We start from the raw sequence: 19,057 nt of genomic DNA on the forward strand, positions 1-19,057 counted from the left end.
TAGTCTCAAACTCAAGGCATTGAGTTGAACTTGAATTAAAGGTGTGTGCCATGACACCTGGCCTACAAAATTCTGAATAAATAAATAAACAAACAAGTTTTTGCCAGGCCATTAATCCGAGCACTCTGGAGGCAGAGGCAGGTGAATCTCTGATTTTGAGGCCAGCCAGGTATCCAGAGTGAGTTCCAGGATGGCTAGGGCTAGACACAGAAGCCCTGTGTTGAAAAAAAAAATTGTCTCATTGATTATTTGTATTTTTAGGAACCACCACGTCCACTCCAAAATAATTTCATAGTTGGGATGAAGATTGAAGCTGTCGATAGAAAAAATCCATTTATGATCTGTCCTGCCACAATTGGAGCTGTCTGTGGAGATCAACTTCATATCACTTTTGATGGATGGAGTGGAGCATTTGATTATTGGTGTGACTATGACTCCCGAGACATCTTCCCAGTTGGATGGTGTCGCCTCACAGGAGATGTATTACAGCCACCAGGAAAAATTGGTAAGCTAATACCCAATTATATATGATTATGATAATATTTTGTTTAATAGTGGTGGTATTAGAACTTGATGTCAAATTGGAATGGCAGATAGAGTGGTAATACCATTCTTTAGTCGAGGTAGTAGAGAAAAAGGAAGATGTAAACTAGATTAAAGTATAGAAAAAGGAAGATTTAGACTAGATTAAAATTTTTGAGAGCTCCTCAGGAATCTTTTTTTTTCAAAAAACTTATCTTTAATCTTTTTTTTTTTTAACAGTCCAGTCATTATCCTCCTCCTGGTCTACCCTCCAACAGTTCCTCATCCCATTTCTCCCCACCCCTGAACATCAAAGGGATGTCCCCATGTCCCCCACCCTACCCGACCCTACTTCCACAGGCCTATCCATTCCCCGAGGCCTCAAGTCTTCTCTGACTGAGGCCAGACCAGGCAGTCCTCTGCTGTATATGTGTTGGGGGTCTCATACCGGCTACTGTATGCTGCCTGGTTGGTGGCTCAGTGTCTGAGAGATCTCGGGGGTTTGGGTTAGTTGAGACTGCTAGTCTTCCTATTCACCAGGAATCTGGGGATATATATAGCTAAGTATAGAGTGAGTGCTTAGCACATAGGGCCCTGGATTCTATTCTTAACACCAAAACCTTTAAAAACCATTTGCATATATCATTAGCCACATTTCTACCATAATTTTAAAGGTTGAAAATAATAAGTATTAAAATATATTTTACATGGTCCTGTTTATATTTTAAAGGTAAACTGATACTTTGATGTTCTTAAGTAAAATCTATGAAATGAATCAAAGTTTTGACTCTATGGAAGCTGTCATAGATTTCTGTTCAGTTACTCTAGTGTTCATCATTTATAATGGTGTTTCTAAATTTAATACTATGGTTATGTAGGTATGTTCTTTCAGAGAAATGTCTCCAAGTAATCACTGCTAAGATTAGCCGGTCTTGAGTTTAATACAAGCTTACTGGTAGAATGAAATGTAAACATAATTAATATTTTTACCCCACTAAATGTTACCTGCATCACTAAGCAGAAGGATAAAATGAGTAGGTAAGGTATATAGAGGAAGTTGGGAAAGGGCTTTATATTATATATAAAGGGCTTTTTAGATATATTACTCTTATAATTGAATGCTTCTGTGATTTAACACATCTCATTAAAGTAGAGTAATACATACCAGTTCTTCACTTCTGTTTCTATCAAGTAGATATTGGGTAATTTTGGTAAATGCTTCTGTGATATCCATATCTGTATATGATCCTAAGGTAGCTAAGACATAATATCTGCCTTCAGGAAAACTATCTTCTAGTGAGGTAAAATAGACCGGGGGAGGGGGGATAGTGCTGTAAAAAAGTAACAAAAGTAGAGATGTATGACAAATATGAAAGTAACTTAAATTCTGGAGAGAATGGAGATTGAAAATAATATGATTATTCTGAGAGAAAAGGAAATTTGCTGTGCATAATGGGTATAGGTAGAATAGACATATCACAAGATAGAAACTTTGAATTTACTCTGTAAATTGGTGGTTTTTTTGCTTAAGATATAGTAAGATTGAAATGTGCGGTTTTAGAATATACCCTTCAGTACCATTTTTCTTCTATATTGAGGTGCATCCCCAGCTCTGTGATACTGGTTCTGGTTCTGGTTCTATTTCTGGTGGTGGTGATGTTTGATTGTTTTTTTGTTTGTTTGTGGTGATAGTTCACACAGGGCCTCTTTCATATGACTCTCATTCATAATCCCTTAAGGTTTTTTTTTCTTTTATGTAACAAGAATATACTTGTATTTTACTTTGTGTGTTAGTAACTTCAGTTTGAAAGATGTTATCCTGCATATTCTAATATTTTGCATATTTTTCATACTATCTCATGACTGTAGATGATCCCTAACTTAGGATAACTAAATTTACAAGTTTCATCAGTACAATTCAGTAAAAGCATAAGCATGAAAGAGAAACCATACATTGAATTATAAAGTTTAATAACTTTCTAATCTAGTATGTGTGATAAAATATTTTTAGGCATGGACAATGGAGAACAAGGGAAAAACCGCTGTTTTTCCAGTTGGAACTATGTTTTTTTTCTTCTGGATACTGTATGTTTTCATAATGGATCATATTTGCAAAATATCCATCTTTGTCTCTTATATCCAAATACCTTCTGAGTTTTACATTGAATGCAGATTTTAATAAGATTTTATTTTATTTTTTATTAAATTAATTTATTTTTTATACTCCATATTCCATTCCTTGCTGCCCCATTCACCCTTCGACTGCTCAACATCCCACACCTCCCCAACCACCCTGTCTCCATGTGGATGCCCCAACCCCCACCTCACCTGACCTCTAAACTCCCTGGGGCCTCCAGTCTCTTGAGGGTTAGGTGCATCATCTCTGAATGAACACAGACCCGGTGGGTCCTCTAAGATGGATCAGGATATGGAGTCTTCAAGGGAGCAGACCAAATAGGGATCTGACTCAGCAACAAGGACTGGGCAGAAGGGGTGGAAGGGATGGTAGAGAGGAAGGGGAGTGGTATTGGGGGAGGGCTGGGATTTGATGGGTGATGGGTCCAGAGTACACCAGGCTCCCAGGAGCAGCTTAGCACCTCAGGCAGGGGTGGGGTGTGCATATGGGTGTGCATGGTGTAGGGTTTCTTACCAACTGCTCTGAGTGCAGTAGGTCCTCTAGGATGGATCAGGATATGGAGTTTTAATGGGAGCATACCAACTAGCATAAGATTTTATTTAAAAATAAGATATTAAAGGATTTTTTAAATTAGAATTAAAAAATTTAAGTTAGGATTTTAAGTTAAATGATTTTACGTAGCTATAAGCTAATATAAATGATATAAGCATGTTTTAAGATAAACTAGCCTTAAATTTAAGTTGTGATGTTCAATAGACCAAGTATATCAAATATATTTTTGACTTTATCAAAGTGCAATCCCATCATGACATGAACAACAAATATATCCATGTCCAAAATATTTCCCTACAGATCGCAATTTAATTTTAATGCATTCAATCATAGAGGTACATAATTTACTTAACTAGATTTCTATCTTGTTAGATACTGAAGTAATTTTTAAATTCATGTTTCTAGACTGGATGTTATATGTACACGTATTTACATACTTCTACATTTGGTAAAGTAATTATTCTGAAGTAGAGAATGTTTTTTTAAGCTGGCAAATGGTCTTTTCAGGACGTCATACTTACCTATCCTTAGAAATAGGTAAAATTATTTTTCTCTCTGCTGCTCAATCTTTGAAAAGATTTTGTAATTTCCTTATTATTACATTTCGATTAATAATTTGGTAAAGAGTAAAAAAACCTTGTTTCCATATGTTTTGAGCCTTAATATTCCTTCTCTTTTACTAATTTGTTTCATTTATTGTATAGTTCAAACCCTTGTCGCCCAATATAAATATTTTCTATGAAGTTTTAATTTGGCTTAGCAAGGATAGAGAATTTTGTGCCTATTTCTTATTTCCTGTCTTTTATATGACACTGTGTTCTTTTAAAGTCCTTGTTGATGTCATAATCAAATTTCCTTACAATACAGACAATATAGGGTATCTTGTGAATAAAGAGGAGAGTTCTATATATGTTTCTGTGTCCTTAGCAAATTGTAGGAGACAGTCAACTAAGTGAAAACAGGGCTTATTGCAGTTTAACAGTTTATTTGATCTTGCTGTTTTCTTTTTCAGCTTGTTTCTCACATTTTTATATCTTCTTCATAAATCTTAGTATTCTTTAGATTATTTCTGTAATGGTAGAATTTTAGCAATTCCTTATAAACTACTGTTTATTTTTCACATATTACCCTTCTCATTTCTCAAGAATGTTATATGAGTTCATTACCAGTCATTATAATTATTTAACATAGGAAGGAACAAATACAGAAAATTCAGTGATTTAAGATCAAAGCTGAAATTATCCTTTTAAAAATGTATGCATATTTTTCCCAAATGGGGACATGCATTTGTAATTGAGACATTAAGGAAAATAAGATTCTAAAAAAAAGAAAAGAAAAAGAAGATTCTGTTAAAAATTTGTCCAAGGGTCTGGAGAAATGGCTCAGTGGTACATACAGGGAAAATATACAGTAAAATAAAAAATAATTAAAAGGTTTTTTTTTGCTTCAGTATTTTTCCCTAAGATTATGAGAGTATTTTAAGAAATAGTTCTATTGTAGACCTTTCTACTTGCCTTTAACAGTCCTTAAGTACTTTAAACATAAACTATATAAATAAAATTTGAATTTAAATAATTCCTAAACCAATAATTTCTTTGTTTTATTATATACTAGTATGTTATTGATTGTAATAATAGTCTTCAGTTGTGCGAAGTTGTTGTCTTGCAATATGATTCTTTAATTAAGTGTAACATTATAGACTATCTCAGAGAGCAGGAAGTAAACTTCCACATGATTTGGGTCTAATGTTGCAGGCTCTCTAGGGTATGGAGGAATTCCTTCTATCCAAAAGGAAAAGTGAAGGATGGGTCCAGACTATGCTCAAGATTATACCTTTTAAAGCATGACTTTACCATTGCATACACTAGCAAGATTTTGCTGAAAGGACCCAGATAGAGCTGTCTCTTGTGAGGCTATGCCGGGGCCTAGCAAACACAGAAGTGGATGCTCACAGTCAGCTATTGGATGGATCACAGGGCCCCCATTGGAGGAGCTAGAGAAAGCACCCAAGGAGCTAAAGGGGTCTGCAACCCTATAGGTGGAACAACAATATGAACTAACCAGTACCCCCAGAGCTCGTGCCTCTAGCTGCATATGTATCAGAAGATGGCCTAGTTGGCCATCATTGTAAAGAGAGGCCCATTGGTCTTGCACACTTTATCTGCCTCAGTACAGGGGAACACCAGGGCCAAGAAGTGGGAGTGGGTGGGTAAGGGAGTGGGGCGGGGAGGGCATGGGGGACTTTTGGGATAGCATTGGAAATGTAAATGAAGAAAATACCTAATTACAAAAAGAAATAATTTTTGCACCTATTGTGAGATCTCTTGTGTACTGTGTAAAGGTTGTCTTTGTATTATTCAAATATTATAAACATTCTTTTCCATGAAAAAAAAGCATGACTTGACCAACTTCATTACTGTAGGACTATGTGTGTTAAAAACCTTCAATAAGTAGGTTTTTTTTAAAGGTAGACCAGAAAATGGCAGATGTGCATATAATGAAGGCAATAAAAAGTTCAAGACAGACATGACCATAATACAGTTTATGCACATTTAAAATTATCAGGAAAAATGTTTAAACAAAATTTAAAGCGTGTCAGTCTTGTTGGACATCTTCCAAACATCCAAATTTGTAATTCAGAATAGGTTAATATACTTTGTACATTAAACATTCTTTTTGTTAGGTATAAATGAAATTGCTAGAGATACTAGCATCAATCCAAATGGTTAACTGAAAAGGCATGAAATTTGAAGCATGATATTTTTTTGATTCATGTGAATAACTTGGATCAAGTGTTCTGATTGTGTGAACAAGAAAGCTATTATGAGGCAGATGTAATAAATAAAAAGGCTCGTCTCTGATTTAAATATTCCAGTTAAATATTACAGTAATTACAAGCGTGTTTCTACTTTTAAATCTTACTTGGGTTCTGTGTTCTGATATATTGAAGTTCTCATAAAGGCTATTAAAAATGTCTTGGTTAAAGGAATATGTGGTTAAGCAGGGGTAACTTTCTTGGTAGACACAATAGATTGGTAGTTAGATTTTTTTCATTTCCTTCCAAATTCTCTGACCCAGGGTAACCTTTGATCCTTCTCTGAATGCAAGAATGAAGGGAGTTTGAGCAGGTGACTGATAATCCCTGTCTCAACAGCTCACAGACAACATACAAATTACATTACCAACTCCCTTTATCTATTCCTTTCACTCCCAATTCCTCAAATCTACAATGCAAATAGCTCCACCCCTGTTTGCTAGAAATTCAGGCTTGTTCAGGCAACTTGGACTTTGTTGGTGAGTCCCTTTCTCCAGAAATTTAGTTTTAATCCTGCTAAGGAGTATGGCTATGAAGTGGGACCTAAATTACCCTAATGGGAAATAGAGCTTGTATTTCTGGGGTATTCATAAAGGTAGGAATTATCTTTATATTGTAACTAATGTCTGGTGAAATAAATTTATTGTCTGCCTTGTTAGTTTTATTATGCAAGATAACCCGAAGATTACAGTTACTCCAGACAATCCTGCCTTAAGTATTACTTATTGAAACTTTTATCACTATTATTTGATTAGTCACTTTGAAAAGTTGTTTTTAAAAGATGTAAGGAAATATCAGTCTTTGCTTATTTCAACCATAAAAATCTTTGTATTTTTAAAACAAACAGCAATCTGATTATTTAAAAATACTGCATATAATTATTTTGCATTTAATATACTTTTAGTATTAGAAAATATGTTGCTAGTTCCTAGAGGGGCATCTACATAGATCATCAAAATGACAGAGGAGCTAAGGTCCAGACTTGTTACTATTATTATAGTAGTAGAGTATAGGTGATAGACAAGTGGGCAGTGAGTATAAATCTTCTGGTTAGAATTGGGAAATTGATGCAAGATCCATCAAGTTTTAAATTAAAAACTTGAACAATTACCACTACATTTTAGAAACTATTTTTCCATTGTAGCTTAGTTCTTTTTCCTTGTAAAAATCAGTTTGTAAATAATTAATAAATAGTTGAAAATGAAAAAGGAAGGAGAGAAATTTTTTCTTGTTGAGGACTCTGTAGAAAAGTAGAAGACAGAGTGGAAAACTAGTATCCAGAAGTTTTTAGATGATGATAAAGAATATGTGACAATCTGTGGAATTGTGTTGTATGTGTGTAAATGGATGGCTAAAACATACAGATAGTGTCTATTCTTGTGGCTAGAGGTAGGTAGTATTGTGAATTGCCAGAAATTAACTACCTGGACAACAGAGAGACCTTTTCATTATGGCATGCCAACAGGTTTTCTGAAGGACTTCTACCTGTGATACATAATATACCTTTAAATTCTGAGATTGCTTGAGACTGAGTTTCAGTTTTGAGGATTCTAACATTCATTGCTGACAGTGAGACTATATATCTGTTAGTTTTAGTTAATTCATAGACAGTCTTCCCTCAGTTTCAAGGACTAGTTCTCTGGCCTCTAAAGATAGCAAATACAAGAATGATGAAGTACTATATATAGTGGTAGAGTATTTGTGTATAATCTATGCATACCATCCTTCGTATTTTAAATCATCACTAAAATACTTAATCCTAGTTCAAATGAGTGCTACAGAAATAGTTGTATTGTGTCATTTAAGAAACGATTACAAAAGTCTATGTTCACTGGTGTTACAGATTTTTTTCCCTCAGTTTATTGGTAGTCAGATCTACAGATATAGGGCAGGCTGTATGACAACTCCAAAAGTTACATTCCTTCCTATGTAAGTGAAATATTATGCTTCTATCAAATAGGTTTTTTTTCTCTAAAATAGTTATTCTTGCTGTTATTTACAGAAGTGGTTAGATTGTTTATCTATTTTGACTCTCAGGAGACAATTATGCTAGGTTCCTGTGTGCAACCATAAAAGTATCTATTAATATTGTCAGGGGTTGGTTCTCTCCCTTTGGGATATTATTTGGTCTTTTTCCCTTTCTGCTTTTAATACTCTTTGTTTCTTTCTTTCTTTCTTTCTTTCTTTCTTTCTTTCTTTCTTTCTTTCTTTCTTTTTTGCAGATTTTGTGCTTTGAATATAATGTGGTGGGAGGATTTTGTTTTCTTGTCCAATCCAATTGGTATTTTTTAAGCCTTTTGTGTGTTTATAGTCACGTTTATTTAGGTTGGGGAATTTTTCTTCTAAATATTTTTTTAAACTATTTTCTGGTCCTTGGGGCTGGGACTCTTAACCTTTCTATTCCTATTATTCTTAGGTTAAGAATTTTCAGAGTGTCCCAGATTTCCTGGATGTTTTATATGAGGAATCCCTTTTTTTTGGATTTAACATTTTCTTTGCTGATATTATATACGCTTTAGAATATTTTAATTAATAATTGGAATATTAGTTCCCTATACTCATAGAGACCAACTAGAGACATGTTACAGAACATGCATTGCATTTTGTTTTCATGTTTATAGAATTGTATTGATTTTTTATTTACTTAGATATTCTTATCCTTTTATTGCAGTAATTACTAGGTGTCTTAGTCAGGGTTTCTATTCCTGCACAAACCTCAGGACCAAGAAACAAGTTGGGGAGGAAAGGGTTTATTCGGCTTACACTTCCATACTGCTGTTCATCACCAAGGAAGCCAGGACTGGAACTCAAGCAGGTCAGGAAGCAGGAGCTGATGCAGAGGCCATGGAGGGATGTTCTTTACTGGCTTGCCTCACCTGGCTTGCTCAGCCTGCTTTCTTATAGAACCCAAGACTACCAGCCCAGAGATGGTCCCACCCACAAGGGGCCTTTCCCCCTTGATCACTAATTGAGAAAATGCCTTACAGTTGTATCTCATGGAGGCATTTCCTCAACTGAAGCTCCTTTCTCTATGATAACTCCAGCTGTGTCAAGTTGACACAAAACTAGCCAGTACACTAGGAAATTGCCAGAAAGTAATCTTCCAAATATTTGGTACATATTTTTTCCCTTGAAAGTATATAAAGGTTGAATTTTTCACTTCAAGGTTGAAGCCTATAAAATTGAAAACTTAGTTATTTTTATTCAAAAATAACTGAGGTCAACCAAGATAAATGTTTTTATCAACAAAATCCAGGGAAGAAAATGAAATCACTAAACATTGGCTTACTGAGAAACAATTGATGTACTTTGAGGTTTACTTGTAAGCCTTCTTAAAAGTGAACAGAAATGTAGTTACCCTCATTACTTGATTCTGTATTTTCAAATCCTTTGGAGTTTTTGCTTTATATTGCAATATTACCATTTTCATCTCTTGTTTTACTGATTTGGATATTATTTGTTTTGGTTAGTGTAACTAAAGGTTTATCAGTTTTTATATTTCAAAAATATAAATATGTATTTATTTTTGCTTTCTGCCTCAGTAATTTTAGGGTTAGTCATTCTCCCTTCTGCAAATATGTAGTTTGGCTTGTTTTTATTCTTCTAAGACCTTCAGAAACATTATTAGATTATTTGATATCTAATTTTTAATATAGCTACCCTTATCTATAAAATTCTATCATGTATCAAAAATGTGTGTAATATCAGCAATAATTTTTTTTATTTAGAATTGGTAATTTATGCTATATAAAATGTTTTCCTATCAAAGAAATTTTATGCATGTTTACTGCAATATCTGTTTTTAAACTTAATATATAGACATAATCTGGGAAGTTAACTTCACATAAAATTAGTAGTATAGTGTCTAAATTAACTGGAAACTTATGTATTACATGAGAATGACTGTGGTCTTTTTATGATAGCACTATATTAGTGTATAACTTATTATAAGAATCTTTAATATTAGGCATTAATATAGGAATGTAATTTGTTCTAACTTTTAAGTGCCCATAATTTTTATTCCTCATTTTGTTTCTCAAAATAGTTGAAAAAAGACCAAGGCGCAAAAGAAGAACCAGACTATGGAGACTTAGAACTGCTCTTTTGGGAAATGAAGAAGAGGCCCCAGGTGATTGTCTCTCAATATGATTTCTGTACATTGAATAATAGTTTAGTGCTTTCAAAAGGAAAGACTTTTCTGTTTTAAGAAAACAAATACAAAAGGTAGATCAATGTTAAATTGCTAGAGATTTTCACTGTGATGAGTAAATTATGCTTGTTATTTAATGAAAGTCTACTTTTGAGAAAATTAGACTATTTCCTGATGATATGAAATTCTGATGTACCTATAACTTCAATTTAAGTAGTACCTTTGTTTAAAATATTTGTTTTCTTTTTAAATTGCTGTTTTTTATTTTTATTTTACTTTTAAAATTTTTATTTAATCTTTTTTTTAACACTTCCAGATTTTATCTGCTTCCCAGTCCTCCCTCCGAATGTTCCACATCCCATATCTCCTTCCCTACTTGTCTCCATGAGGATGTCCCCACTCCCCAACTCTCACCCCACCATACCTCTCCATTCCCTGTGACCTCTGGTTTCTTGAGGGTTAGGTGCATCTTCGCTGACTGACTCAGATCTGACAGTCCTCTGCTGTATATGTGATGGAGGCCTCATATCAGCTGGTGTATGCTGCCTGGTTGGTAGTCTAGTGTCTGAGAGATCTCATGGGTCCAAGTTAATTGAGACAGCTGGTCCTCTTACAGGGTAGCCCTCCTCCTCAGCTTCTTCCAGCTTTTCCCTAATTCAACCACAGAACATCAGCTTCTGTCCATTGATTGGATGTAAATATCTGCATCTGACTCTTTCAGCTGCTTGTTGGGTCTTTCAGAGAGCAGTCATGATAGATCCCTTTTTGTGAGCACCCCTTAGCCTTAGTAATAGTGTCAGGCCTTGAGGCCTCCTCCTGAGTTATATCCCACTTTGGACCAGTCACTGGACCTCCTTTTCCTCAGGCTCTTCTCCATTTTTCTCCATGCAGTTCTTTCAGAGAGGAACAATTATGGGTCAGAGTTTTTGACTGTGGTATGGCAACCCCATCTCTCACTTGATACCTTGTGTATCTGCTGGAGGTGGGTTCCATAAGTTCCCTCTCTACCTTGTCAGGCAATTACAAAAGGATGGACCATCCAGAGACTACCCCACCCAGGGATCCATCCCATAATCAGCCACCAAACCCAGACACTATTGCATATGCCAGCAAGATTTCTCGTGTAAAGCTATGTCAGTGCCTGGCAAAAACAGAAGTGGATGCTCACAGTCATCTATTGGATGGAACGCAGGGCCCCCAATGGAGGAGCTAGAGAAAGCACCCAAGGAGCTAAAGGGATCTGCAACCCTATAGGTGGAACAACAATATGAACTAACCAGTACCCCCAGGGCTCGTGTCTCTAGATGCATATGTATCAGAAGATGGCCTAGTCGGCCATCATTGAGAAGAGAGGCCCCTTAGTCTTGCAAACTTTATATGCCTCAGTACAGGGGAACGCCAGGGCCAAGAAGTGGGAGTGGGTGGGTAGGGGAACAGGGCAGGGGAGGGTATAGGGGACTTTTGGGATAGCATTTGAAATGTAAATAAAGAAAATATCTAATAAAAAAATAAAGCACCTCCCTTTGGGTCCTGAGAGTCTCTCACCTCTCAGGTCTCTGGTAGATTCTGGAGGGTCCCATCACCTCTTACCTTCCGAGGTTGCCTGTTTCCATTCTCTGTTGGCCCTTCATGCTTCAGTCCTTTTCCCTCAACTATTACCTGATCATGTTCCCCTCTTCTCCTCCATGTCCCTTTTCCTACCCAGGTACCTCCCTCTCTTCCACTTCCTGTGATTGCTTTCTTCTCCCTCCCAAGTGGGATTGAGGCAGTTTCACTTAGACCGTTTGGCTTGTTAACCTTTTTTAATTCTGTGGCCTGTATCTTGGATATTCTGTAGTTTTTTTTTTTCTTTTGGCTAATACTCACTTATTAGAAGTCCATACCATGCATGTCTTTTGCATCTGAGTTACCTCACCCAAGATATTTATTTTCTTTCTTTCTTTCTTTCTTTCTTTCTTTCTTTCTTTCTTTCTTCCTTCCTTCCTTCCTTCCTTCCTTCCTTCCTTCCTTCCTTCCTTTCCTTCCTTCCTTCCTTCCTTCCTTCCTTTCTTTCTTTCTTTCTTTTGGGTTTTGGGTTTTTGTTTGTTTGTTTTTCGTTTTTCGAGACAAGGTTTCTCTGTATATCCCTGGCTGTACTGGAACTCACTTTGTAGACCAGGCTGGCCTTGAACTCAGAAATCCGCCTGTCTCTACCTCCTGAGTGCTGGGATTAAAGGCTTGTGCCACCACCCCTGGCTCTTCTTTCTTTTTTTATCAGATACTTTCTTCATTTACATTTCAAATGCTATCCCCTTTCCTAGTTTCTTCTTCAAAAATCCCCTACACCCAGCCCCCCACCCCCGCCCTGCTCCCCAACCTACCCACTCCTGCTTCCTGGCCCTGGCATTCCCCTTTAGTGGGGCATATAATTTTTGCAAGAGACCAAGGGCCTCTCCTCCCATTGATGGCCGACTAAGCCATCCTCTGCTACATATGCAACTAGAGACACAAGCTCTGAGGGGTACTGATTAGTTCATATTGTTGTTCCTCCTATAGGGTTACTCCTTGGGTACTTTCTCTAGCTCCTTCATTGAGGGTACTGTGTTCCATCCAATAGATGACTGTGAGCATCCACTAGTGTATTTGACAGGCACTGGCATAGCCTCAAAAGAGATAGCTATATCAGGATCCTGTCAGCAAAATCTTGCTGGCACAAGTAATAGTGTCTGGGTTTGGTGGTTGTTTATGGGATGGATTCCCCAGGTGGGGCAGTCTCTGGATGGTGCTTCCTTCCATCTCAGCTCCAAACTTTGTCTCTGTAACTCCTTCCATGGGTATTTTGTTCCCCATTCTAAGAAGGAATGAAGTATCCACACTCTGGTCTTCCTTCTTCTTGAGTTTCATCTGTTTTGCAAATTGTATCTTGGGTATTCTAAGTTTCTGGGCTACTATCCACTTATCAGTGAGTGCATATCATGTGTGTTTTTTTTGTGATTGGGTTACCTCACTCAGGATGATATCCTCTAGATCCATCCATTTGCCTAAGAATTTCATAAATTCATTCTTTTTAATAGCTGAGTAGTACTCCATTATATAAATGTACCTCATTTTCTGTATCCATTCCTCTGTTGAAGGACATCTGGGGTCTTTCCAGCTTCTGGCTATTATAAATAAGGCTGTTATGAACATAGTGGCGCATGTGTTACAAGTTGGAACTTCTGGTTCTATGCCCAGGAGAGGTATTGCTGGATCATCCTGTAGTACTATGTCCAATTTTCTGAGGAACCTCCAGACTGACTTCCAGAGTGGTTGTACAAGCTTGCAATCCCATCAGCAGTGGAGGAGTGTTTCTCTTTCTCCACATCCTCCAGTGTGGACTAATCTCTGAGAGACCCGGGATACAAGATGGCGCTCTCACCTGAGTCCAGGGGTCAGAGCCCTCCCTGGAGGCCGACTCTCCATTGGCAGGGAAGGTGCACAGAGGTCAGGATGATATTTTCTAGTTCCATTCATTTGCCTGCAAAACTCAGGATGTTCTGGTTCTTTGAGAATTTGATACAGTTTATTTTGATCATATATTCTCTCTGCTCCCAATTCCTCCAGGATCTTTCCATACCTCACTATTCACCTGATTTCCTTTGTTTTGTTTTGTTTTGGTTTTGTTTTTGTTTTTCTTTATGCTATTAAGAAGGAGAGAAAGCCTGGTTGTACATGCCTTTAATCCTAGCACTCAGGAGACAGAGGCAGGTGGATCTCTGTGAGTTTGAGGATAGCCTGGTCTACAAAACAAATTCAAGGACAGCTGGTACTGTTATATAGAAAAGGCATGTCTTGAAAAAAAGGAGATTAAGCAGAGCACATAAAAATACGAATCGTACATGTGTTTTCAGACTACTCTTGAACAGGCCTCTCTGAGAGTGATGCACAGTGTTATTCCACTGAACAAATATGATCTTCTCTCAGAGCAGTACCTGGCTAGGGCTGAGACTTTATTACTATTTCCCCTCTTTTCATTCTAGAATTTTGTCAGGCTTGAATCTTCTACAATTATACTTTTTTTTTTTTTGCAATCTTTGTGATTCATTTATGCATCTTTCCTGCTTAGCCTAGAAAACCCTGTCTCTTTGAATACTTTTTACCATCTATGATTCTTCTATTTTTTTCCTGCACTTTCACATAGATTCCTGAGCCTTGATAGTAAGGGTATAATACAGACATGCCATGTACAACTGGTTGAGTAGTCCAATGTCTTTTACTTTCTTCCATGTAGTCCACTTTTAGGTCTCTATGTTCATTACCATCCACTGAATGAAGTTTCTCTGATAAAGCTTGAGGGATGCAAAGATAAATGAATATTTCATTATGAATCACTTTATTATATTTACCAGTATAGCAGTGCTACATTTTCCCCCAGAGCCCCAGTCCTATCTTGTCATAGGTTATTTGTCCCATTGGCAATGTCATTTATAGGTTCCATTTCATGGGATGAGTCTTACTTAAGTCTACCGAAAAACTAATTCATTCCATAACAGTCTTGCCACCATTGTGTCAGTTAGCATACCTTGAAAATAGGTGGTTATTATAGCTCAGGGGGTTCATAGTTGTCTGAGGATCTTTTTCTTCTTGTGGTTGTGTCTGTAGTATATTTTAGTACTGTGAACCCTTGCCAGTAAGGGTGAAGCTTCAAGTTGAGTTCTAGCTGGGTTTTCCCACCACATAAGTATGTGATACATTCAGAAAATTAAAACTACTTTGCTAAATCACTTTTATTAGTACCAGATTCTTGTTTATCCTGCCTAGCTCCCAAATGAATGAGATATAGACTATAAGATTTCTTTTTTGTTTGTTTGTTTTTTGTTTTTTGAGACAGGGTTTCTCTGTATAGCCCTGGCTGTCCTGGAACTCACTGTGTAGACCAGGCTGGCCTCGAACTCAGAAATCTGCCTGCCTCTGCCTCCCAAGTGCTGGAATTAAAGGCATGTGCCACCACGCCCAGCTAGACTATAAGATTTATTTAATCAAGCTTTTGTGGCACAATACCTGAGCAATTATTAATCTATTTTAGTCCTCTAAGCTAATCTGACTACCTCCCAGTTCAAATCTCCAAGATGTTTGCATTTTACTATTCATTTGGCTCTCTGTGCTCCAGGTGTTATTTCATGGTATCTCTGGGAGCCTCTCCATGTGAATCCTCTGCTCCTCTTTCTTTCTCCTCACTTCTCCCTGGAATCTGAAGTCCAGCCTTAATTTTTCCCCTGCTCAGGTATTGACTGATCAGCTCTTATTGACAATTAAGAGAATAAATGGTGAGCAATGTTTACACAAACTTGAGACAGGATATTTTTAGAATAAGCATTACAATTCCATGCCTGGATTTGTCATTTGCTTTTCAACCCTTCTTTCTCTGTCTCTGTGTCTCTGTCTCTCTCTCTGTCTCTCTCTCTGTCTCTCTCTCTGTGTGTGTGTGTGCGTGTGCGTGTGCATGAATGTACTTAACATCAGTCATTTTCCAATAGCATTTATAAATGTGCCTATGGACATTTGGTTTGTTATAGAGTTTCATCATTACACAAATGCGTGCTTTGTAACCGGTGATTCCTGCTAAAGGAGATGAGTTGTGATACTCATAGTCCCCCATCTGACCGGAAACTCTCATCTCCAAGCTGATTCCTCCTTTTTCTCCCTTTCTGGGAACAGCGATCCATTGATTTCAATTTTTGATTTCTTCAGTTTTTGTTTCCCTGGATCTTTCTTTGCAGAACCTCTGCCTGATAAATTTTGTATCATAGTTGCTGAGAATCTCATTCTATCCTTGAACTGACGGCTGAATTTCTTTACCTGCTTATTTATACTCACTTTGGGGTCATTAATAATCCATAAAAGTGGACTTTTGAGTTCTTTGTCATTTTTTTTTACCATTTCAACATCTTGGATATGGTTATGTAGGAATTAGGAGTATAAAAATTATTTTGTACAATTTATCTGTACATGTGTGTCAGCATGTATGTTTTTACACATTCATTCATTTGCAGAGACAGAAGAAGCCATTGGATAATCAGCAAATGCAGATTCAAGCAGTTGGGAGCCACTTGATATGGGTGTTAGAAACTGCACTCAAGTTCTATGGGAGGGCTGTTGAAAGTACTTTGAAATGCTGAACCATTTTCTCAGGCCCAAAAATAATTTTAAGATGGTGCAATGGAATATGTAAACTCACTTCCAGAGACAGCTTTTAAGCTTAGTATAAAGTAGAAGGTTGGAACTGAATGGAGCAGAGAAAGATAGAAGTGGGAACTTAAACAGAAGAAAACATTGTAACATGTGAATATAATTAGAAATCAGATGAAACTAGGATTTTTTTCATAGAGATTAGAGTGGATAGTACAGACGGCCATATTCAGTCCATGTCACTGTTTGATGAACTTGTTTTTTATATTCTTTGGTTAGTTTGACTTTGTTTTATTTTTAAAGCATAAAAAGAATATACAGACATAGAGATCTTATGTAGTCTCCAGAATGTCTAGCTCCTTTCCAAAAAAGAAAGTCTTTAATTTTTTTGCTAACCTGGATTTTGTTGTTTATGACTAGAGAAGTAGATGAAAATGTGAGTTAGCAGCAGTAACTGAGTCACTGCTCAAGGGTGATATAGGAAAGAGTACTTCATTGGTAGAGGTAAACACTTTGAAAAGTTGCATCAGGTGTAGAGCAAAGCCAGAAGAAACCCAATGGATTGAATGAAAATAGACAGAATTATTGACAAACTTCTAAGTGAATGTGTAAAACATGATTAGATCACGTGAAACTAAAGATAGCAAGTAAGGGAACTGAAGTGTGGATAAAGGGACACTGTTGTAAAGGGACACTATTGATATTAGACACAAATGTCCTGGCAAGTATTCCTTGCAGATAATACTAAAGTTGTCAGAATTGGACTAACAGGCAACTTGAACATGATGGTAGCCTTTTGCTGACAACACTATAGGGGATTCTTTGTTTTATTATAAGAAATGCTTTATTATTTGGCATATATAAAAGAACATAATATGTTTTTACTTTTAATGTACATCATTTTAATTTTTTTATTTTATACTTCCAAGAAGCTGCAGAAGAACCTGGGACCAGTGTACTTACTTTTGGAGATGAAAACAGAACTTTGAAAGATTGCCGAGGAGGTATAGTTCTGTTTTCTAAGTAAAATCAGTTTTTTTCTAATACTGAAATTGTGAAGGGATTGATTGCACAATATTTCTCTTGTTAAACTATTGATATTAGACACAAATGTCCTGGCAAGTATTCCTTGCAGATAGTACTAATGTTGTCAGAATTGGACTAGCAGGCAACTGGTAGCTGCATATCACTTGAGCATGATCCTAGCCTTTTGCTGACAACACTATAGGGGATTCTGTGTTTTATTATAAGAAATACTTTATTATTTGGCATACATAAAAGAACATATTGTGTTCTTACTTTTAATGTACATCATTTTTATTTTGTTATTTTATACTTCCAAGAAGCTGCAGAAGAACCTGGGACCAGTGCATTTACTTTTGGAGATGAAAACAGAACTTTGAAAGATTGCCAAGGAGGTGATTGCTTTTATTTTTTTATTTTCCATATTGATTTATAAGGTAACTCCTGCACACTGAATAATAGTGTAATGTTTCAGAAGGAAAGACACTTCAGTTTCATGAAAATCTATAGAAAGTAGCCCAGTGATAAATTGCCACAAATGTTTAGTGTTCTCGTCCAATGTTTCTGGTTGTTTTAAAGCATCCTTTTGGAGAATTATACTATTTTTGATCATATGGAACTTTTCTGTCTGTAAATTTTCTTTTATGTGGCAATATTGATTTAAATTATTTTTGCGTTATGCTTTTATTTATTAATGGTTTGTATAATCAGTGTTACTACATTGAAGAAAATGGACTTTCCTTTTCCCAACAGCTATCAATTCTTAGATGGGGTGGGACTGTGCCCATTTCTCCACTCCATCCTAGGATTTTGTCAGGCTTGAATTTGTAAAAGGCATGTGCATCTACTTTGTTGTGTTTTTAAAAACGTTGTTTGATGGAAGTCTTTTTCCAGCTCTAGTTCAACTAACTCTTTCTCCCTGCTCTTTGATATAGATTCCTGAGTCTTGAGGGGAGGGCTTTAAAACAGACATCTCATTTAAGGTTGAACACTGCAGTCTCTTGTTCTGTGTATGTCATCTACTCATAGGTCACTGTTTTAACTACTAACCACTGTAAGGAAAGTCTCTGGTGATGCTTGAATGAAACATTGATCAATGAGTATAGCAGTCTATCATAGGAGTTATTTTATTTTTATGTTCATTCAGTAGAATCATAGTATGGTTTCCCTTAAGGTCTTGGACCCATCTAATTATAGATTCTTGCCCAATTAACAGTGTCAAGTATGGGGTCTAATGGCGTGAGCTTTAAATCTAGTCAAAAAGTGCTGTGTTAATCCCAAAACATCTGTGCTAGTTTTCCACCAGTATATTTTGCAGGAAACTCAATTTTGTACATCACAAGGTTAGTGTGTGAGTCAAATTGATGGATCCTTTGTACTTCTGATACTGTGTAGCACCTTATGACGCTATGAAACATAGATAGTAAGGGTAAATCTTCAGCACCACTTAAGTTTTTGCATGATGTATGATGTAAGTTTGTGGTCCATTTCCCAAATTAAAACTACCTTGAGATCTTACTGCCATGTTTTAGCAAGGAACCAATAGCATTACCATTGGCCTGTAGTGTTAGGGGAGAAGTCTGTGCGGCACCATTGACTTCTGTAGAAAGTGATAACCCATTTCTATTCTGGATTTTATTGGGTAACAAATGATGTCTTGGAGGGGGCAGGTGTCCCTCTATTATGTGGTCACTTCATGTTAACTATTTTA

General features: G+C 36.5%; 1 protein-coding gene across 5 annotated transcripts in view; it reads left to right on the forward strand.

Annotated features, from left to right (window-relative positions):
* Scml2 (Scm polycomb group protein like 2) overlaps positions 1-19,057 on the forward strand; it is a 175,694-nt gene that overhangs the window by 109,418 nt on the left and 47,219 nt on the right. For all 5 annotated transcript variants that reach the window (XM_006528670.2, XM_006528672.2, XM_006528673.3 and 2 more), the window contains 4 exons: positions 262-505; positions 10,072-10,155; positions 17,253-17,327; positions 17,667-17,741. In XM_006528670.2, coding sequence (XP_006528733.1) covers positions 262-505; positions 10,072-10,155; positions 17,253-17,327; positions 17,667-17,741 — 478 coding nt within the window. The remainder of the gene's footprint in view (positions 1-261; positions 506-10,071; positions 10,156-17,252; positions 17,328-17,666; positions 17,742-19,057) is intronic.

This window comes from Mus musculus, chromosome X (genome assembly GCF_000001635.26).
Source record: "Mus musculus strain C57BL/6J chromosome X, GRCm38.p6 C57BL/6J".
Lineage (NCBI taxonomy): Eukaryota > Metazoa > Chordata > Mammalia > Rodentia > Muridae > Mus > Mus musculus.